This window comes from Salmo trutta, chromosome 1 (assembly GCF_901001165.1).
Source record: "Salmo trutta chromosome 1, fSalTru1.1, whole genome shotgun sequence".
Lineage (NCBI taxonomy): Eukaryota > Metazoa > Chordata > Actinopteri > Salmoniformes > Salmonidae > Salmo > Salmo trutta.
In genome coordinates, this window is record NC_042957.1 from 80,530,923 (window position 1) to 80,553,636 (window position 22,714).

General features: G+C 41.7%; 2 protein-coding genes across 5 annotated transcripts; both read right to left on the reverse strand.

Moving 5' to 3' along the window:
- Positions 1 to 236: 236 nt before the first annotated feature.
- Positions 237 to 2,404, reverse strand: LOC115164684 (uncharacterized). Of its 2 annotated transcripts, XM_029717809.1 has the most exons (5): positions 2,214 to 2,402; positions 1,857 to 2,023; positions 1,466 to 1,576; positions 1,126 to 1,278; positions 237 to 1,047 (listed from the first exon to the last, which is right to left on the reverse strand). In XM_029717809.1, the coding sequence occupies exons 1-5, from the start codon at positions 2,389 to 2,391 to the stop codon at positions 448 to 450; spliced, it is 1,209 nt and encodes a 402-aa protein (XP_029573669.1). In that variant the 5' UTR covers positions 2,392 to 2,402; the 3' UTR covers positions 237 to 447. The 2 variants fall into 2 exon arrangements, with proteins under 2 accessions (XP_029573669.1, XP_029574362.1); XM_029718502.1 differs by lacking the exon at positions 1,857 to 2,023 and having other exon boundaries at positions 2,214 to 2,404.
- LOC115163080 (uncharacterized) lies at positions 237 to 17,232 on the reverse strand. Of its 3 annotated transcripts, XM_029715886.1 has the most exons (6): positions 17,041 to 17,232; positions 16,684 to 16,850; positions 16,293 to 16,403; positions 15,953 to 16,105; positions 15,238 to 15,874; positions 237 to 452 (listed from the first exon to the last, which is right to left on the reverse strand). In XM_029715886.1, the coding sequence occupies exons 1-5, from the start codon at positions 17,216 to 17,218 to the stop codon at positions 15,275 to 15,277; spliced, it is 1,209 nt and encodes a 402-aa protein (XP_029571746.1). In that variant the 5' UTR covers positions 17,219 to 17,232; the 3' UTR covers positions 237 to 452; positions 15,238 to 15,274. The 3 variants fall into 3 exon arrangements, with proteins under 3 accessions (XP_029571746.1, XP_029570940.1, XP_029572430.1); XM_029715080.1 differs by lacking the exon at positions 237 to 452 and having other exon boundaries at positions 15,028 to 15,874; positions 17,041 to 17,229; XM_029716570.1 differs by lacking the exons at positions 237 to 452; positions 16,684 to 16,850 and having other exon boundaries at positions 15,028 to 15,874; positions 17,041 to 17,231.
- Between the last annotated feature and the right edge of the window lie 5,482 nt (positions 17,233 to 22,714).

Consider the following 22,714-nt stretch of genomic DNA (forward strand, 5'->3'; position numbering starts at 1 on the left):
GTATACAGGGAGTACCAGATCACTGTGCAGCTGTATACAGGGAGTACCAGATCAATGTGGAGCTATATACAGGGAGTACCAGATCACTGTGCAGCTGTATACAGGGAGTACCAGTACCAGATCAAGGAGATAATGTGCAGGGTAAAGTGACTAGGCATCAGGACAGACAATAATAAAATAAAGTACAGAGTAGCAGCAGATGAGTGGAACAGTATGTGTATATATGCTTCCTAAACGACTTACTATAGTCATTTATTTGTTTTACATCTTGAGACGGAAAAACATGTTTTTATCAAGTTGTGTTGACAGAATGTTAACATTAGTTGAAATAAAAGTTACACTAACCAAAATATACTAAAATATACTAAAATCGGTGACAGAACCCACACACTGTCATCAGCCCTACTAACCTAGGCTCAATGCCAACAAGGTATCCACTCAGTCCTACTAACCTAGGCTCAATGCCAACAACGTATCCACACTCACTATGTCCTCTGTATGCTGTTCTAACCCATCTATGAAAGGGTGTGACACACTCTTGGTTGGTAGGGGTTCCATGTCCGTCTCAGCTTTTCTCTTCCTTGGAGAAAAGGTCAGTGGAAGGCCTTTATCCTGTGGAACATGGGCCTTCATATCCAGCAACACGCTTCTGAGCTGTGAAGACAGATCAGTCACGTACTGTTCCTCTTGGAGATGATAAGTGAGTTCTGTGATCTCTTTAAGATATCCTGCACATTGCCTCCGTAACCGCAACAGCTTCCTAGAGGACCTGTTCTTTCCTCTTCCAGATGGACCTTCGTATGGACGGTCAATGTTGGAGTCTCTGGTGGCCTGCTTGGTCTTAAACATGACATTTCTTATGTCACTGTCAGTGGGGTAATAGCGCCTGCGAGTAGGTGGAGGGGGCTGCTCTCCATGGAAAAGCTCTTCCACTACAAAGGTGTTCAGATGACACTTCATTTCAGTCATCTTTCTCACACCAGACAGAGTCAGCTGCTCAATCTTCTCTCTCAGCCTGGCATCTACAGCTTCCCTAACATAAGCTGCCTGTTGGAGAAACAATACATGGGTTTATCATAAAGGGGTCAGTGGGTAACTTAACCAACACTCTATAGTTATATTTACCTCGCCAACAACTGCATGTGAGCTGTGCTCAGAGAGGGAGGGGAACCTGACGCAGTAGACAACCTCTGCCTTCACGGAGCTGGGTGTTTCACTTAGTGCTGCCTTCAGAATTTGGGAGGCCTCCTTTTTAGAGCACACTGTACTTTCCTCAATCTAGACATAAAAAAATTGTGGTATTTGTTACATATGTACTGTTACTATGTACGGTGTTAGGCTGATTCACACATTTCACCAATCAGATCAGCTCTTTTATCCATAATTGGAAATGGGCTGCCTGTGTAAACACGGCCTTAAGACTTTGACCAACAGTAGTCGTAGACCTTAACTTTTTCATATTTACCTCAAAATCAGGAAAGCGAATAACGTGGGCGATGTTTATTATAGCCTTGCAGTCCACCTTTTTGGTATTTTGTACCAGTTTCCGTCTCTTTACAAAGGCATGGTCTTCAAGCTACGGAAGATAATACAAAATACATTCAGCTAATAATAACACATTTGACTTTTATAGCACTTTTCTAGACACCCAAAGCTCTTTACAGTGTACAGGGAAACTCACCACCCTAACCCCACCTACATACTCGTGCCATGGGATCTTTAGTGACCAGAGTTAGGACAACCCTTTAAAGTCCCATCTTATTGAGGAACATTCCATTGTTAGTACTTCAACATTATTCTAACTAAATGTTATGAAGTGTATGGTGTAAATGACAGTGATCCGTCTATGAACTTACTTCCTTCCTGTCCCTTTCAGCAGCATATTTCTCTTTGGCTTTTGTCTGTCTGTCTTTGCCCTGGTGGCATTCATACGTCTTTGTGCCAACAACTTGAAACGGAACACCATTGAACGGGATACTTTTACTCTCCCAGCTGAGTTTTTTCCGTGCCAAAGGCTGTGCATCTGTTAAAAAGGTCAACAATATGATATATTACTATTAGAATGATAGGCTTGTAGGGAAACTAACAAAGTTCCTCTCTGGTCGAGCGCTTGGAATCTGTTATGCTAGCTAGCTAACTTAGCTAGCATGATTATAGATGAGAGTAGCAAAAGTTAGCTACTAGTTATACAAAAAAAAGACAAGACAACTTACCATTTTGTCCAAAACTTTTGTCCTTTCCCAATGTTACGAATTTCAGTGACGTTGCCAATTCTTGTTCCCGAATGTATTTAGTTATTTCGTCCTCAAACTTGAACTCGAGATATGTCATTTTCGAAAATGCGGCGTTAGCAAATATGTTCTTCTTTGAGATTGGTTTGGCGGATCGCATCCAACCTTTAGCTGCAAACACTGCCACCTACTGTTCTTCTTCGGTGAGGTTTACCGCCACCTACTAGACTGGAGTTTAACTCCCTTATACTTTGCTAAAAATAAAATACAACAAATACCCTACAATTTTACACTACACTCACAAAATAATAATAAATATATAATAATAGATACCATGCTCCACTATTGGGGTGGCAGGGTAGCCTAGTGGTTAGAGCGTTGAGCCAGTAACCGAAAGGTTGCTAGATAAAATCCCTGGGCTGACAAGGTAAAAATCTGTTGTTCTGCCCCTGAACAAGGCAGTTAACCCACTGTTCCTAGGCCGTCATTGAAAATAAGAATTTATCCTAACTGACTTGCATAGTAAAATAAAAAAAAATCAATTTAGTCCTAATTCAGGCCAACAGCCTGAAAGGATGGGACACCACCACTTAACACACCCTGTAACTCTTCTGATGTCAAGTCTCGCACACCCAAAGACCTCTCTGCAGCTGCCACCACAACGTCTACTTTCTGCGACGTACGTTCCATGCCTGCAGTTGATAACAATTACTATAAATGCCAAAACTCCAATCTTACTGAAACATACAGTTGAAGTTGGAAGTTTACATACACTTATGTTGGAGTCATTAAAACTCATTTTTCAACCACTCCACAAATTTCTTGTTAACAAACTATAGTTTTGGCAAGTCAGTTAGGATATCTACTTTGTGCATGACGCAAGTAATTTTTCCAACAAGTGTTTGCAGACAGATTATTTCACTTAAAATTCACTGTATCACAATTCCAGTGGGTCAGAAGTTTACATACACTGAGGTGACCTTGCCTTTAAACACCTTGGAAAATTCCAGAAAATGATGTCATGGCTTTAGAAGCTTCTGATAGGCTAATTGACATCATTTGAGTCAATTGGAGGTGTACCTGTAGATGTATTTCAAGGCCTACCTTCAAACTCAGTGCTTCTTTTCTTGACATCATGGGAAAATCAAAAGAAATCAGCCAAGACCTCAGAAAACAATTGTAGACCTCCACAAGTCTGGTTCATCCTTGGGAGCAATTTCCAAACGCCTGAAGGTACCACGTTCATCTGTACAAACAATAGTACGCAAGTATAAACACCATGGGACCACGCAGCCGTCATACCGCTCAGGAAGGAGACGCGTTCTGTCTCCTAGAGATGAACGTACTTTGGTGTGAAAAGTGCAAATCAATCCCAGAACAACAGCAAAAGACCTTGTGAAGATGCTGGAGGAACCCGGTACAAAAGTATCTATATCCACAGTAAAACGAGTCCTATATCGACATAACCTGAAAGGCCGCTCAGCAAGGAAGAAGCCACTGCTCCAAAACCGGCATAAAAAAGCCAGACTACGGTTTGCAACTGCACATGAGGACAAAGATCGTACTTTTTGGAGAAAAGTCCTCTGGTCTGATAGAAAAAATAGAAGTGTTTGGCCAAAATGACCATAGTTATGTTTGGAGGAAAGATGGGGAGGCTTGCAAGCCGAAGAACACCATCCCAACCGTGAAGCACGGGGGTGGCAGCATCATGTTGTGGGGGTGCTCTGCTGCAGGAGGGACTGGTGCACTTCACAAAATAGATGGCATCATGAGGCAGGAAAATGATGTGGATATACTGAAGCAACATCTCAAGACATCAGTCAGGAAGTTAAAGCTTGGTCGCAAATGGGTCTTCCAAATGGACAATAACCCCAAGCACGCTTCCAAAGTTGTGACAAAATGGCTTAAGGACAACAAAGTCAAGGTATTGGAGTGGCCATCACACAGCCCTGACCTCAATCCTATAGAACATTTGTGGGCAGAACTGAAAAAGCGTGTGCGAGCAAGGAGTCCTACAAACCTGACTCAGTTACACCAGCTCTGTCAGGAGGAATGGGCCAAAATTCACCCAACTTATTGTGGGAAGCTTGTGGAAGGTTACCCGAAATATTTGACCCAAGTTAAACAATTTTAAAGGCAATGCTACCATATACTAATTGAGTGTATGTAAACTGACCAACTGATGAAAGAAATTAAGTCTGAAATAAATCATTCTCTCTATTATTCTGACATTTCACATTCTTAAAATAAAGTGGTGATCCTAACTGACCTAAGACAGGGAATTTTTACTAGGATTAAATGTTAGGAATTGTGAAAAACTGAGTTTAAATGTATTTGGCTAAGGTGTATGTAAACTTCCGACTTCAACTGTTAATCACTTGTTGGTTTATCCCTCTACCGTACAGATCTACTACTCACACCACTCTTCTCAGGATCCCTCCCCCTTGACCCATCTTTCTCTACCTTCTTCACTGCCTCAGCGTATGACAACTTCTGCACTACTCTAACCCTGGAAACGTCAACCTGCTTCTCTCGCACGGGACATTTCTGATCCCCAGCCCCAATGGCCACCGCTACAATTAACACATACCACTACTTTCCCCAATGCTACACATTCATTTTACATTTACGTTTACGTCATTTAGCAGACGCTCTTCCTTTGCTTCATGCCCTTCTGCACACCTAGGAACCTCCCTCCTACACACTGCTGCCACATGCTCATAAGCTTGACACCTGTAACAACGTAATGTAGTCGGCACAAAAGTTCGTACAGGATAACTTTTATATATCTTAACATCACTTTGTGGGGCAAAGACTCAACAGCAAAACTTAAAAGAACAATGACTCTTCTGTTTCTCCACTCACTCACCAAACGACGAGCATCACAAACACCGGGAATCTTCCCCTTCAGTTGGTCAGCTTTTACCGCTACCCCAGTAATCACTCCTTTCAATGGCGCCCTTTTCTTGAGAGCAAAACAATTCACATCTCGTCTCCATTCATTTAACACGGAGCACCTGCTCCCTCTGACCAGTAGAAAAACAAACAATTATCACAAGACTGGTTACCCTTAGCGATTGCACAGCACCCAACTCTATTTTCACCCATCCTGAAACCACAAATGGATCAGCCAAAAGGCAGGGGTCCACTTTTTCGAAAACTTCACTCCTACTGTCACAGACTCATCTTTATCCTGACTCTCGGTGCAAGCCTCGGGCTCCGAGAACTTCACCACACCTACCACTTCCTTTCTTTCTCGCCATTTTTCACCGACTCAAGTTCACCCTCTTCCTCCATCTCTCTCTTAGACCTCCTCTGCCAATCTTTTTCCCTCCATTCCTCCTCCGTATTCCAAGTATACGTCTCCTTATGATAATACTGCACTTCTCCTGACATTACATCTTGTTCTTGCCTTGTCAAGGGACACCGTTTAACCGGCTGTCACAATCTCCGTACAATCAGCACAAACCCCTTGGCGCCACCTACTGTTCTGGAGTGTGAGGCCAAATGTTGTTATTGTTGTTCTTCTTCTAACAAATGTTCTAGGGGCATGCTGCCACCTACTGTATTGGCTGTGTATCAGCCTACTATTATGTAGTTTGAATGAATTACACTTTGTGATTAAAAAAAATACAATTGACCTACCAACTAACCCTGCCCCATAGCCGTGGGAAGTAGGGGGGCTGAGGGTGCTGCAATTATAAAATAATTAATAAAAAAAGAGACCCCCCCCGTCGACATCACCGCAACCCAAAACATCTTCCTGTGGCCATAAAACCTCACCACTATTCCACTACTTTGGCCTTATCTGATCCTACTCATGGCTTAGGCCTCTGGGCTGTTTGTGTTGTTTCTGGACAGGGCCCTGGAGAAGGCCTACTGTCTACTCTCTGCCGACATGGAGAATGCAATACTGCTCATCTGAAACTGTCCCAATGAATGCATCAACATTGGGATTTTATAATTTGTTTCAAAGCAAAGTGTGTTTTGACTATAATGATGACCCAAGTGTGTTTTGACTATAATGATGACCCAAGTGTGTTTTGACTATAATGATGACCCAAGTGTGTTTTGACTATAATGATGACCCAAGTGTGTTTTGACTATAATGATGACCCAAGTGTGTTTTGACTATAATGATGACCCAAGTGTGTTTTGACTATAATGATGACCCAAGTGTGTTTTGACTATAATGATGACCCAAGTGTGTTTTGACTATAATGATGACCCAAGTGTGTTTTGACTATAATGATGACCCAAGTGTGTTTTGACTATAATGATGACCCAAGTGTGTTTTGACTATAATGATGACCCAAGTGTGTTTTGACTATAATGATGACCGATGTGTGTTTTGACTATAATGATGATCCATGTGTGTTTTGACTATAATGATGATCCATGTGTGTTTTGACTATAAGGATGACCCAAGTGTGTTTTGACTATAAGGATGACCCAAGTGTGTTTTGACTATAATGATGACCCAAGTGTGTTTTGACTATAATGATGATCCAAGTGTGTTTTGACTATAATGATGATCCAAGTGTGTTTTGACTATAATGATGACCCATGTGTGTTTTGACTATAATGATGACCCATGTGTGTTTTGACTATAATGATGACCCATGTGTGTTTTGACTATAATGATGATCCATGTGTGTTTTGACTATAATGATGATCCATATGTGTTTTGACTATAATGATGATCCATGTGTGTTTTGACTATAATGATGATCCATATGTGTTTTGACTATAATGATGATCCAAGTGTGTTTTGACTATAACGATGATCCAAGTGTGTTTTGACTATAACGATGATCCAAGTGTGTTTTGACCATAATGATATTCCAAGTGTGTTTTGACTATAATGATATTCCAAGTGTGTTTTTACTATAATGATGATCCATGTGCGATTCGTAAAAAATATGGAAATGCCTTGGTCATAACATGAGTAACACATTTTCTTACGGTGGTTTGTGGAAAGATGCCCATTGTATAAATGGATAGATAAACTTTAAATCACTTTATTTGACCCACTGTTAAAGGTATTTGAGAGTTCTCATTATTTCATTGAAATGGTCAAAAATAATCTTGACAGAACGCTATATTCAATTTTAACTGTAGTTTCTTTCATTCAGCTACAGGTGGAGACATCTGCCCCACTAAACAGGCATGCAGTCTCCGCACTGTCCCCAAACAGTTTCAACAATATGTTTTGGCATGCAGTCCCCTCAGTCAGCAAAATTTTTTATTGGGATATGTTTAGGCATGCAGTATTCTCACTGTCCCCTAACAGTTCCAGCAATATGTTTAAGCATGCAGTATTCTCACTGTACCCTAACAGTTCCAGCAATATGTTTAGGCATGCAGTATTCTCACTGTCCCCTAACAGTTCCAGCAATATGTTTAGGCATGCAGTATTCTCACTGTCCCAACAGTTCCAGCAATATGTTTAGGCATGCAGTATTCTCACTGTACCCTAACAGTTCCAGCAATATGTTTAGGCATGCAGTATTCTCACTGTACCCTAACAGTTCCAGCAATATGTTTAGGCATGCAGTATTCTCACTGTACCCTAACAGTTCCAGCAATATGTTTAGGCATGCAGTATTCTCACTGTACCCTAACAGTTCCAGCAATATGTTTAGGCATGCAGTATTCTCACTGTCCCCTAACAGTTCCAGCAATATGTTTAGGCATGCAGTATTCTCACTGTCCCCTAACAGTTCCAGCAATATGTTTAGGCATGCAGTATTCTCACTGTACCCTAACAGTTCCAGCAATATGTTTAGGCATGCAGTATTCTCACTGTACCCTAACAGTTCCAGCAATATGTTTAGGCATGCAGTATTCTCACTGTACCCTAACAGTTCCAGCAATATGTTTAGGCATGCAGTATTCTCACTGTACCCTAACAGTTCCAGCAATATGTTTAGGCATGCATGGTCTCCTCATATGTCATTGACAACACATTGATGGGCAAAGATCATTGCATAACCACAACCTGTCTATTTTCTAGCCCACATCTTCTGAGATGGTGACTGAAATATTCTGAGCTTCTTTTAAAAACGGACAGGCTAGGCTCATAACAAAACGGACAGGCTAGGCTCATAACAAAACGGACAGGCTAGGCTCAATACAAAACGGACAGGCTAGGCTCAATACAAAACGGACAGGCTAGGCTCATAACAAAACGGACAGGCTAGGCTCATAACAAAACGGACAGGCTAGGCTCAATACAAAACGGACAGGCTAGGCTCAATACAAAACGGACAGGCTCATAAAACAGGTAGGTGTGCTAGAAGAGTAGGACATAGGAATGTATTCCAGTGATCACATTCAGAGGCCTAAAAAAAATGTAACTTTATTACCTAAAGATCTAGGATCAGATTTAATCCCAATCACTAGTCATCAATAAATAGCCAGATGAAAAATTATCTTACGGTACCAGTGAATTGGTCGTCACTAGTTAACACACCACAAGGCCCATCTACCCGACCAATCAGATGGTGTGTGATGAGACGTATGCCGATGTGGTGGCATTATCCCGTGTTCACGAGCTAGTCGGAACTAGGAAAGTCTGAAATTTACCACCTCCTATGTTCAATGCAGCACACGTATTTTTAATTTATTTTTAACCTTTAACTAGGTAAGTCATTTCAGAACAAATTCTTATTTTCAATGACGGCCTAGGAACAGTGGGTTAACTGCCTTGTTCAGGGGCAGAATGACAGATTTGACCTTGTCTGCAACATTTCGGTTACTAGTCCAACGCTCTAACCACTAGGCTACCTGCCGCTTCAACTACATCACTTAGCAAGTCGCCATTTCCGAGTTGACTAGTTTCGACTAGCACTTGAACAACGCAATACTGATGGTATGTTTACTTAGCAGGTTAAGATAACCTCATTCTCCTAACCTGCCACCTTGATTAAGAAAATTGTTGGTTACATACAAAATGTCTCGCACAATTAACTTCATTGGGTTGTATCACTTTCCTCATTTATTTTGGAATCCACCACTTTAAACATCATTTGCATGATGATGCACGAGTGGAGAATTTCATACAAGCACATTTTTCATCCACATTCCCTCTCGTCATTTACATATGATCTTTATCAAAAGTGACAGAGCGAGAACGAAGGAGTTGAGCAAAATCCAATTGAGAAAAGGCCATACGTTTCTGTTACCTCAATGATTTGGTTATTTATTAGCTATAATAAAACCAACGGTGGCCCGTTCTAAATGCAAAGTGGTAATCGATGTCTTATTCCAGCCTGGTCTCAAAGACTAGACATAACATAGTACGTGGAAATCCAGGACACTCAAATTAGTATGATACAGTGCAATCAGAAAGTGTTCAGAACCCTTGACTTTACACAGTTACTTTACAGCCTTATTCTAAAGTTGACAAAATTGTTCCCCCCCCCCCTCATCAATCCACACACACAACCCCATAATGACAACAAAAACAGGTTTAGAAATGTTGGCTAAATGTATTAACAAAAAAAACTGATAAAAACATTTACATAAGTATTCAGACCCTTTACTCAGTACTTTGTTGAAGCACCTTTGGCAGCGATTACAGCAGAATCTTCTTGGGTATGACGCTACAAGCTTGGCACACCTGTATTTGGGCAGTTTTTCCCATTTATCTCTGCAGATCCGCTCAAGCTCTGTCAGGTTGGATGGGGAGCGTCGCTGCACAGCTATTTTCTAGTCTCTCCAGAGATGTTCGATCGGGTTCAAGTCCAGGTTCTGGCTGGCCCACTCAAGAACATTCAGACTCAAGGACATTCTCAGTCCCTGTCGCTGAAAAACATCCCCACAGCATGATGCCACCACCATGCTTCACCGGAGGGATGGTGCCATGTTTCCTTCAGGCATGACGCTTGGCATTCAGGCTTAAGAGTTCAATCTTGGTTATCAGACCAGAGAATCTTGTTTCCATTTTTTTCTGAGTCCTTTAGATGCCTTTTGGCAAACTCCAAGCGGGTTGACATGTGCCTTTTACTAAGGAGTGGCTTCCATCTGGCCACTTTACCATAAAGGCCTTATTGGTGGAGTGCTGCAGAGATGGTTGTCCTTGTGGAAGGTTCTCTCATCTCCACAGAGGAACTCTGGAGCTCTGTCAGAGTGACCATCGGGTTCTGATCGCCTCCCTGACCAAGGCCGTTCCCCCCCGATTGCTCAGTTTGGCCGGTCGGCCAGCTCTAGGATGAGTCTTGATGGTTCCAAACTTCTCCATTTAAGAATGATGGAGGCCACTGTTCTTGGGTACCTTCAATGCTTCAGACATGTTTTGGTACCCTTCCCCAGACCCGTGCCTCGACACAATCCTGTCTCGGAGCTCTACAGACAATTCCTTCTACCACATGGCTTGGTTTTTGCTCTGACATGCACTGTCAACTGTGGGACCTTATATAGACTGGTGTGTGCCTTTCCAAATCATGTCCAATCAATTGAATTTAACGAAGGTGGACTCCAATCAAGTTGTAGAAGCGTCTCAAGGTTGATCAATGGAAACAGGATGCACCTGAGCTCAATTTCAAGTCTCATAGCAAAGGGTCTGAATACTTATGCAAATAAGGTATCTGTTTTAGATTTTTTTTAAATAAATTAGCAAAAATGTATAAAAACCTGTTTTCGCTTTGTCATTAGGGGGTATGGTGTGTAGATTAATGAACATTAAATGTAATCCATTTTAGAATAAGGCTGTAACGTAACAAAATGTGTTAAAAGGGAAGGGGTCTGAATACACTGTATGTTACGTTTGGTATGGTTACTTAAGTCAGGTGGATGGGTAGGTGTATAACACAAACAACCCAAAGGTTGCGAGTTTGAATTTCATCATGGACAACATTAGCTACTTTGCAACTACTTAGCATGTTAGCTAACCCTTCCCCTAACCTTAACCCTTCCCCTTACCTAACCCCTAGCCTGGCTAACATTACCCACCTAGCTTGAATTTGTAACATAGCATAGTTTTTGCAAATTCATAAAATATAATATTAATTGTACTTCGTAAGATATCATACAGAATGGGTGATGGACATCCCCAGATTAATATATACCATACAAAACATACTCCACTTAGTGTATCTCGGATTTACGTACAGAATAATACCACATGCTCTGAGACCAGGTTGCTCATTCAGGGAATACTTAGTTGTAAAACTGAATGCATTCAACTAGAGGTCGACCGATTATGATTTTTCAACGCCGATACCGATTATTGGAGGGCCAAAAACCCCGATACCGATTAATCGGACGATTCTTTTAAAAAAAAAATATTTGTAATAATGACAATTACAACAATACTGAATGAACACTTATTTTAACTTAATATAATACATCAAAATCAATTTAGCCTCAAATAAATAATGAAACATGTTCAATTTGGTTTAAATAATGCAAAAACAAAGTGTTGGAGAAGAAAGTAAAAGTGCAATGTGCCATGTAAAAAAGCTAACGATTAAGTTCCTTGCTCAGAACATATGAAAGCTGGTGGTTCCTTTTAACATGAGTCTTCAATATTCCCAGGTAAGAAGTTTTAGGTTGTAGTTTTTATAGGAATTATAGGACTATTTCTCTCTGTACGATTTGTATTTCATATACCTTTGACTATTGGATGTTCTTATAGGCACTTTAGTATTGCCAGTGTAACAGTATAGCTTCCGTCCCTCTCCTCGCTCCTACCTGGGCTCGAACCAGAAACACATCGACAACAGCCACCCTCGAAGCAGCGTTACCCATGTAGAGCAAGGGGAACAACTACTCCAAGTCTCAGAGCGAGTGACGTTTGAAGGGCTATTAACGCGCACCCGGCTAACTAGCTAGCCATTTCACATCGGTTACACCAGCCTCATCTTGGGAGTTGATAGGCTTGAAGTCATAAACAGCGCAATGCTTGAAGAATTGCGAAGAGCTGCTGGTAAAACGCACTAAAGTGCTGTTTGAATGAATGCTTATGAGCCTGCTGCTGCCTACCACCGCTCAGTCAGACCGCTCTATCAAATCATAGACTTAATTATAACATAACACAGAAATACGAGCCTTAGGTCATTAATATGGTCGAATCCGGAAACTATCATCTCGAAAACAAAACGTTTTCCTTTAAGTGAAATACGGAAAATCATCCCCCGTTTGGCGAAGTCGGCTGTCTTTGTTAGGAAGAAATAGTCTTCACAGTTCGCAACGAGCCAGGCGGCCCAAACTGCTGCATATACCCTGACTCTGTTGCAAGAGAAGTGACACATTTTCCCTAGTTAAAAGAAATTCATGTTAGCAGGCAATATTAACTAAATATGCAGGTTTAAAAATATATACTTGTGTATTGATTTTAAGAAAGGCATTGTTGTTTATGGTTGGAGCAACGTGTACCTAAGCGATTATATGCAACGCAGGACAGGCTAGATAAACTAGTAATATCATCAACCATGTGTAGTTAACTAATGATTATGATTGATTGATTGTTTTTTATAAGATAAGTTTAAAACTAGCTAGCAACTTACCTTGGCTTCTTACTGCATTCGAGTAACAGGCAGGCTCCTCGTGGAGTGCAATGTAAAGCAGGTGGTTAGAGCGTTGGACTAGTTAACCGTAAGGTTGCAAGATTGAATCCCCGAGCTGACAAGGTAAAAATCTGCCGTTCTGCCCCTGAATAAGGCAGTTAACCCACTGTTCCTAGGCCGTCATTGAATATAAGAATGTGTTCTTAACTGACTTGCCTAGTTAAATAAAAGGTCTAACCTTAATTTAAAAAAAATTAATAAATAAAAAATTAAAACAAATAATAATCGCCGTCCAAAAATACCGATTTCCGATTGTTATGAAAACTTGAAATCGGCCCTAATTAATCGGCCATTCCGATTAATCGGTCGACCGCTACATTCAACCAAAAGGTGTCTTCAGCATTTAACCCAACCCCTCAGATTGCAAGCTTGTCATGATGTTGGCCCTTACTCATAGTTACTTGTTTCAACCCAAAATAGGTTTACTCCAATTTCTGCATTGTTTTTAAAATGGCCTGTAGACAAACAAATTGGTACATCTTGATTTTCAAATTTTTGTTTTCAAAATTTACAAGTAAAACGTACAGTTTCAAAGAAACGTTCAGAAATTTATATTTTGAAATTGTCTGATTTAAAAAGGTCAACCCTGTTACTGTATTTGGGCACTTCAAAACAAATTTTATTTGTCACATGCGCTGAATACAACAGGTGTAGACTCAACCGTGAAATGCTTGCTTACAGCCCTTCCCAACAATGCAAAGTTAAAAACAAATATGGGGATTGTAACAAGAGGAATAGAATACACAATAATGAAGCAATATACAGGGAGTACCAGATCAATATGCAGCTATATACAGGGAGTACCAGTACCAGATCAATGTGGAGCTATATACAGGGAGTACCAGATCAATGTGGAGCTATATACAGGAAGTACCAGTACCAGATCAATATGCAACTATATACAGGGAGTACCAGATCAATGTGGAGCTATATACAGGAAGTACCAGATCAATGTGGAGCTATATACAGGGACTACCAGATCAATATGCAGCTATATACAGGGAGTACCAGTACCAGATCAATATGCAACTATATACAGGGAGTACCAGTACCAGATCAATATGCAACTATATACAGGGAATACCAGATCAATGTGGAGCTATATACAGGAAGTACCAGATCAATGTGCAGCTATATACAGGGAGTACCAGTACCAGATCAATGTGGAGCTATATACAGGGAGTACCAGATCAATGTGGAGCTATATACAGGGAGTACCAGTACCAGATCAATATGCAACTATATACAGGGAGTACCAGTACCAGATCAATATGCAACTATATACAGGGAATACCAGATCAATGTGGAGCTATATACAGGGAGTACCAGTACCAGATCAATGTGGAGCTATATACAGGAAGTACCAGATCAATGTGGAGCTATATACAGGAAGTACCAGTACCAGATCAATGTGGAGCTATATACAGGGAGTACCAGATCAATGTGGAGCTATATACAGGAAGTACCAGTACCAGATCAATGTGGAGCTATATACAGGAAGTACCAGATCAATGTGGAGCTATATACAGGGAGTACCAGATCAATGTGGAGCTATATACAGGAAGTACCAGATCAATGTGGAGCTATATACAGGAAGTACCAGATCAATGTGGAGCTATATACAGGAAGTACCAGATCAATGTGCAGCTATATACAGGGAGTACCAGTACCAGATCAATATGCAACTATATACAGGGAATACCAGATCAATGTGGAGCTATATACAGGGAGTACCAGATCACTGTGGAGCTATATACAGGGAGTACCAGTACCAGATCAATGTGGAGCTATATACAGGAAGTACCAGATCAATGTGCAGCTATATACAGGGAGTACCAGATCAATGTGGAGCTATATACAGGGAGTACCAGATCAATGTGGAGCTATATACAGGGAGTACCAGTACCAGATCAATGTGCAGCTGTATACAGGGAGTACCAGATCAATGTGGAGCTATATACAGGGAGTACCAGATCAATGTGGAGCTATATACAGGGATTACCAGTACCAGATCACTGTGCAGCTGTATACAGGGAGTACCAGATCAATGTGGAGCTATATACAGGGAGTACCAGATCACTGTGCAGCTGTATACAGGGAGTACCAGATCACTGTGCAGCTGTATACAGGGAGTACCAGTACCAGATCAAGGAGATAATGTGCAGGGTAAAGTGACTAGGCATCAGGACAGACAATAATAAAATAAAGTACAGAGTAGCAGCAGATGAGTGGAACAGTATGTGTATATATGCTTCCTAAACGACTTACTATAGTCATTTATTTGTTTTACATCTTGAGACGGAAAAACATGTTTTTATCAAGTTGTGTTGACAGAATGTTAACATTAGTTGAAATAAAAGTTACACTAACCAAAATATACTAAAATATACTAAAATCGGTGACAGAACCCACACACTGTCATCAGCCCTACTAACCTAGGCTCAATGCCAACAAGGTATCCACTCAGTCCTACTAACCTAGGCTCAATGCCAACAACGTATCCACACTCACTATGTCCTCTGTATGCTGTTCTAACCCATCTATGAAAGGGTGTGACACACTCTTGGTTGGTAGGGGTTCCATGTCCGTCTCAGCTTTTCTCTTCCTTGGAGAAAAGGTCAGTGGAAGGCCTTTATCCTGTGGAACATGGGCCTTCATATCCAGCAACACGCTTCTGAGCTGTGAAGACAGATCAGTCACGTACTGTTCCTCTTGGAGATGATAAGTGAGTTCTGTGATCTCTTTAAGATATCCTGCACATTGCCTCCGTAACCGCAACAGCTTCCTAGAGGACCTGTTCTTTCCTCTTCCAGATGGACCTTCGTATGGACGGTCAATGTTGGAGTCTCTGGTGGCCTGCTTGGTCTTAAACATGACATTTCTTATGTCACTGTCAGTGGGGTAATAGCGCCTGCGAGTAGGTGGAGGGGGCTGCTCTCCATGGAAAAGCTCTTCCACTACAAAGGTGTTCAGATGACACTTCATTTCAGTCATCTTTCTCACACCAGACAGAGTCAGCTGCTCAATCTTCTCTCTCAGCCTGGCATCTACAGCTTCCCTAACATAAGCTGCCTGTTGGAGAAACAATACATGGGTTTATCATAAAGGGGTCAGTGGGTAACTTAACCAACACTCTATAGTTATATTTACCTCGCCAACAACTGCATGTGAGCTGTGCTCAGAGAGGGAGGGGAACCTGACGCAGTAGACAACCTCTGCCTTCACGGAGCTGGGTGTTTCACTTAGTGCTGCCTTCAGAATTTGGGAGGCCTCCTTTTTAGAGCACACTGTACTTTCCTCAATCTAGACATAAAAAAATTGTGGTATTTGTTACATATGTACTGTTACTATGTACGGTGTTAGGCTGATTCACACATTTCACCAATCAGATCAGCTCTTTTATCCATAATTGGAAATGGGCTGCCTGTGTAAACACGGCCTTAAGACTTTGACCAACAGTAGTCGTAGACCTTAACTTTTTCATATTTACCTCAAAATCAGGAAAGCGAATAACGTGGGCGATGTTTATTATAGCCTTGCAGTCCACCTTTTTGGTATTTTGTACCAGTTTCCGTCTCTTTACAAAGGCATGGTCTTCAAGCTACGGAAGATAATACAAAATACATTCAGCTAATAATAACACATTTGACTTTTATAGCACTTTTCTAGACACCCAAAGCTCTTTACAGTGTACAGGGAAACTCACCACCCTAACCCCACCTACATACTCGTGCCATGGGATCTTTAGTGACCAGAGTTAGGACAACCCTTTAAAGTCCCATCTTATTGAGGAACATTCCATTGTTAGTACTTCAACATTATTCTAACTAAATGTTATGAAGTGTATGGTGTAAATGACAGTGATCCGTCTATGAACTTACTTCCTTCCTGTCCCTTTCAGCAGCATATTTCTCTTTGGCTTTTGTCTGTCTGTCTTTGCCCTGGTGGCATTCATACGTCTTTGTGCCAACAACTTGAAACGGAACACCATTGAACGGGATACTTTTACTCTCCCAGCTGAGTTTTTTCCGTGCCAAAGGCTGTGCATCTGTTAAAAAGGTCAACAATATGATATATTACTATTAGAATGATAGGCTTGTAGGGAAACTAACAAAGTTCCTCTCTGGTCGAGCGCTTGGAATCTGTTATGCTAGCTAGCTAACTTAGCTAGCATGATTATAGATGAGAGTAGCAAAAGTTAGCTACTAGTTATACAAAAAAAAGACAAGACAACTTACCATTTTGTCCAAAACTTTTGTCCTTTCCCAATGTTACGAATTTCAGTGACGTTGCCAATTCTTGTTCCCGAATGTATTTAGTTATTTCGTCCTCAAACTTGAACTCGAGATATGTCATTTTCGAAAATGCGGCGTTAGCAAATATGTTCTTCTTTGAGATTGGTTTGGCGGATCGCATCCAACCTTTAGCTGCAAACACTGCCACCTACTGTTCTTCTTCGGTGAGGTTTACCGCCACCTACTAGACTGGAGTTTAACTCCCTTATACTTTGCTAAAAATAAAATACAACAAATACCCTACAATTTTACACTACACTCACAAAATAATAATAAATATATAATAATAGATACCATGCTCCACTATTGGGGTGGCAGGGTAGCCTAGTGGTTAGAGCGTTGAGCCAGTAACCGAAAGGTTGCTAGATAAAATCCCTGGGCTGACAAGGTAAAAATCTGTTGTTCTGCCCCTGAACAAGGCAGTTAACCCACTGTTCCTAGGCCGTCATTGAAAATAAGAATTTATCCTAACTGACTTGCATAGTAAAATAAAAAAAAATCAATTTAGTCCTAATTCAGGCCAACAGCCTGAAAGGATGGGACACCACCACTTAACACACCCTGTAACTCTTCTGATGTCAAGTCTCGCACACCCAAAGACCTCTCTGCAGCTGCCACCACAACGTCTACTTTCTGCGACGTACGTTCCATGCCTGCAGTTGATAACAATTACTATAAATGCCAAAACTCCAATCTTACTGAAACATACAGTTGAAGTTGGAAGTTTACATACACTTATGTTGGAGTCATTAAAACTCATTTTTCAACCACTCCACAAATTTCTTGTTAACAAACTATAGTTTTGGCAAGTCAGTTAGGATATCTACTTTGTGCATGACGCAAGTAATTTTTCCAACAAGTGTTTGCAGACAGATTATTTCACTTAAAATTCACTGTATCACAATTCCAGTGGGTCAGAAGTTTACATACACTGAGGTGACCTTGCCTTTAAACACCTTGGAAAATTCCAGAAAATGATGTCATGGCTTTAGAAGCTTCTGATAGGCTAATTGACATCATTTGAGTCAATTGGAGGTGTACCTGTAGATGTATTTCAAGGCCTACCTTCAAACTCAGTGCTTCTTTTCTTGACATCATGGGAAAATCAAAAGAAATCAGCCAAGACCTCAGAAAACAATTGTAGACCTCCACAAGTCTGGTTCATCCTTGGGAGCAATTTCCAAACGCCTGAAGGTACCACGTTCATCTGTACAAACAATAGTACGCAAGTATAAACACCATGGGACCACGCAGCCGTCATACCGCTCAGGAAGGAGACGCGTTCTGTCTCCTAGAGATGAACGTACTTTGGTGTGAAAAGTGCAAATCAATCCCAGAACAACAGCAAAAGACCTTGTGAAGATGCTGGAGGAACCCGGTACAAAAGTATCTATATCCACAGTAAAACGAGTCCTATATCGACATAACCTGAAAGGCCGCTCAGCAAGGAAGAAGCCACTGCTCCAAAACCGGCATAAAAAAGCCAGACTACGGTTTGCAACTGCACATGAGGACAAAGATCGTACTTTTTGGAGAAAAGTCCTCTGGTCTGATAGAAAAAATAGAAGTGTTTGGCCAAAATGACCATAGTTATGTTTGGAGGAAAGATGGGGAGGCTTGCAAGCCGAAGAACACCATCCCAACCGTGAAGCACGGGGGTGGCAGCATCATGTTGTGGGGGTGCTCTGCTGCAGGAGGGACTGGTGCACTTCACAAAATAGATGGCATCATGAGGCAGGAAAATGATGTGGATATACTGAAGCAACATCTCAAGACATCAGTCAGGAAGTTAAAGCTTGGTCGCAAATGGGTCTTCCAAATGGACAATAACCCCAAGCACGCTTCCAAAGTTGTGACAAAATGGCTTAAGGACAACAAAGTCAAGGTATTGGAGTGGCCATCACACAGCCCTGACCTCAATCCTATAGAACATTTGTGGGCAGAACTGAAAAAGCGTGTGCGAGCAAGGAGTCCTACAAACCTGACTCAGTTACACCAGCTCTGTCAGGAGGAATGGGCCAAAATTCACCCAACTTATTGTGGGAAGCTTGTGGAAGGTTACCTGAAATATTTGACCCAAGTTAAACAATTTTAAAGGCAATGCTACCATATACTAATTGAGTGTATGTAAACTGACCAACTGATGAAAGAAATTAAGTCTGAAATAAATCATTCTCTCTATTATTCTGACATTTCACATTCTTAAAATAAAGTGGTGATCCTAACTGACCTAAGACAGGGAGTTTTTACTAGGATTAAATGTTAGGAATTGTGAAAAACTGAGTTTAAATGTATTTGGCTACGGTGTATGTAAACTTCCGACTTCAACTGTTAATCACTTGTTGGTTTATCCCTCTACCGTACAGATCTACTACTCACACCACTCTTCTCAGGATCCCTCCCCCTTGACCCATCTTTCTCTACCTTCTTCACTGCCTCAGCGTATGACAACTTCTGCACTACTCTAACCCTGGAAACTTCAACCTGCTTCTCTCGCACGGGACATTTCTGATCCCCAGCCCAATGGCCACCGCTACAATTAACACATACCACTACTTTCCCCAATGCTACACATTCATTTTACATTTACGTTTACGTCATTTAGCAGACGCTCTTCCTTTGCTTCATGCCCTTCTGCACACCTAGGAACCTCCCTCCTACACACTGCTGCCACATGCTCATAAGCTTGACACCTGTAACAACGTAATGTAGTCGGCACAAAAGTTCGTACAGGATAACTTTTATATATCTTAACATCACTTTGTGGGGCAAAGACTCAACAGCAAAACTTAAAAGAACAATGACTCTTCTGTTTCTCCACTCACTCACCAAACGACGAGCATCACAAACACCGGGAATCTTCCCCTTCAGTTGGTCAGCTTTTACCGCTACCCCAGTAATCACTCCTTTCAATGGCGCCCTTTTCTTGAGAGCAAAACAATTCACATCTCGTCTCCATTCATTTAACACGGAGCACCTGCTCCCTCTGACCAGTAGAAAAACAAACAATTAATCACAAGACTGGTTACCCTTAGCGATTGCACAGCACCCAACTCTATTTTCACCCATTCTGAAACCACAAATGGATCAGCCAAAAGGCAGGGGTCCACTTTTTCGAAAAACTTCACTCCTACTGTCACAGACTCATCTTTATCCTGACTCTCGGTGCAAGCCTCGGGCTCCGAGAACTTCACCACACCTACCACTTCCTTTCTTTCTCGCCATTTTTCACCGACTCAAGTTCACCCTCTTCCTCCATCTCTCTCTTAGACCTCCTCTGCCAATCTTTTTCCCTCCATTCCTCCTCCGTATTCCAAGTATACGTCTCCTTATGATAATACTGCACTTCTCCTGACATACATCTTGTTCTTGCCTTGTCAAGGGACACCGTTTAACCGGCTGTCACAATCTCCGTACAATCAGCACAAACCCCTTGGCGCCACCTACTGTTCTGGAGTGTGAGGCCAAACGTTGTTATTGTTCTTCTTCTTCTAACAAATGTTCTAGGGACATGCTGCCACCTACTGTATTGGCTGTGTATCAGCCTACTATTATGTAGTTTGAATGAATTACACTTTGTGATTAAAAAAAATACAATTGACCTACCAACTAACCCTGCCCCATAGCCGTGGGAAGTAGGGGGCTGAGGGTGCTGCAATTATAAAATAATGAATAAAAAAAAAAGACCCCCCCCGTCGACATCACCGCAACCCAAAACATCTTCCTGTGGCCATAAAACCTCACCACTATTCCACTACTTTGGCCTTATGTGATCCTACTCCAGGCGAGCAGCCTGGGAGGACGGGACACTATCGTTCAAAACATCTTGTAACTCAAATCTCATACACCCAAGTACTTCTCTGCAGCTGCCACCACAACATCTATCCTCTGTGATTTACATTCCATTCCTGTGTCGGTGCAATTGATAATCATGGCTATGAACGCTAAGAAACCCACCTTACTGAAGCACATGTTATTCCCATCACTCTCTATTGGCCTCGGCTTACTCACCCTGGATCCATCTTCCTCTACACTGCCTCAGCATACAACACCTTCTGCACTACTCTGATCCTGGCAACCTCAACCTGCCTTTCTCTCACCGGACCCCTCTGATCTCCAGCACCATGGGTACCCCTACAGTTTACACAACTTTCTACACCGATACTACACATTAATTTGTCTCATGTCATTCTGCACACTTCTCACATCTAGGAATCTCCCTCCTACACACTGCTGCCACATGACAATAAGCTTGACACCTAAAACACCGTAATGGGTTTAGGACAAAAACTCTCACGGGATAACTGACACATCCTAACTTGACTTTACCTGGTAAAGAATCTGCATGAAAACTCAGTAGAACTCTTCCCCGTTTCACCACGCTGCCCACCTGGTCTGCTTCTTCAACTTCAGTTGACCCTTCTCAACACTTAACGCCCCCCCAGTTATCACTCCTTTCAACAGCTCTGGAGAGGAAAGCATGTCACAGTTCTTGTCTCAGTCACGTGGTACGGAGCACACGCTCCCTCTGAATGGCAGAAACACAAAAGAAACCCAAGAACCTCCTCCTCTTCTTTTTCTGTGGGTTTTATGGTGAACTACATCCCCCAAAAGTGTATTTGCACCACCAACTGGACGGGGTTGAAAATACAAGGTAAAAAGATAATCCATACGTGATGGGGGGGGGAAATAACTTCATCCACACAACTAAAATAGTAAATTGACAAAAAACAAAACTCAAATTTCTTCATTCTATATCTCCTTACTCAGGCTGAGAGGCGTTCCCACAAACGGAATGGACATGCTTCTACCTACAGTACGGGTAGTGAAATGGAGAAGGAAAAAAACTGCGGAAAGGGGAATAAATCGACATCACCAAAAAAAGACGTACAAATGTTGTATTTATTTATTTTAATTAGAGCCTCTGGCGTTAGGATGTAAAATGTATAAGTCATCACACTCCCTCATCTGATTGGTCGTTGCCCGCAAACCGTAAACCGGTGTAATGATACTGATGGTATGTCGGGACAGATGGTCTGTTTACGTTTCTACCGTTGTGGCTAGATTTGGTGGTAATGTCAGGGACAACCATTGTTGACAACTGTAGAATTGTAGCTAAGCCCTTTTCCTAACCTTAACCTCATTTTTGTTTTATTAGTGTAAATGTTACTATGCCACCTTTTTGTTACACAAAAAACTTTGTTTCCTTAGTTTGCCCTGGTGGTGGAAGATTTTCAATTTCTTTATTGGATGATATTGTGGTGGGTGATTCTGACTTCCGGCCTGAGTGGATGATATTGTGGTGGGTGATTCTGACTTCCGGCCTGAGTGGATGATATTGTGGTGGGTGATTCTGACTTCCGGCCTGAGTGGATGATATTGTGGTGGGTGATTCTGACTTCCGGCCTGAGTGGATGATATTGTGGTGGGTGATTCTGACTTCCGGCCTGAGTGGATGATATTGTGGTGGGTGATTCTGACTTCCGGCCTGAGTGGATGATATTGTGGTGGGTGATTCTGACTTCCGGCCTGAGTGGATGATATTGTGGTGGGTGGTTCTCACCTTCCTTCCTTAGTGGATGATATTGTGGTGGGTGATTCTCACCTTCCAGATTTA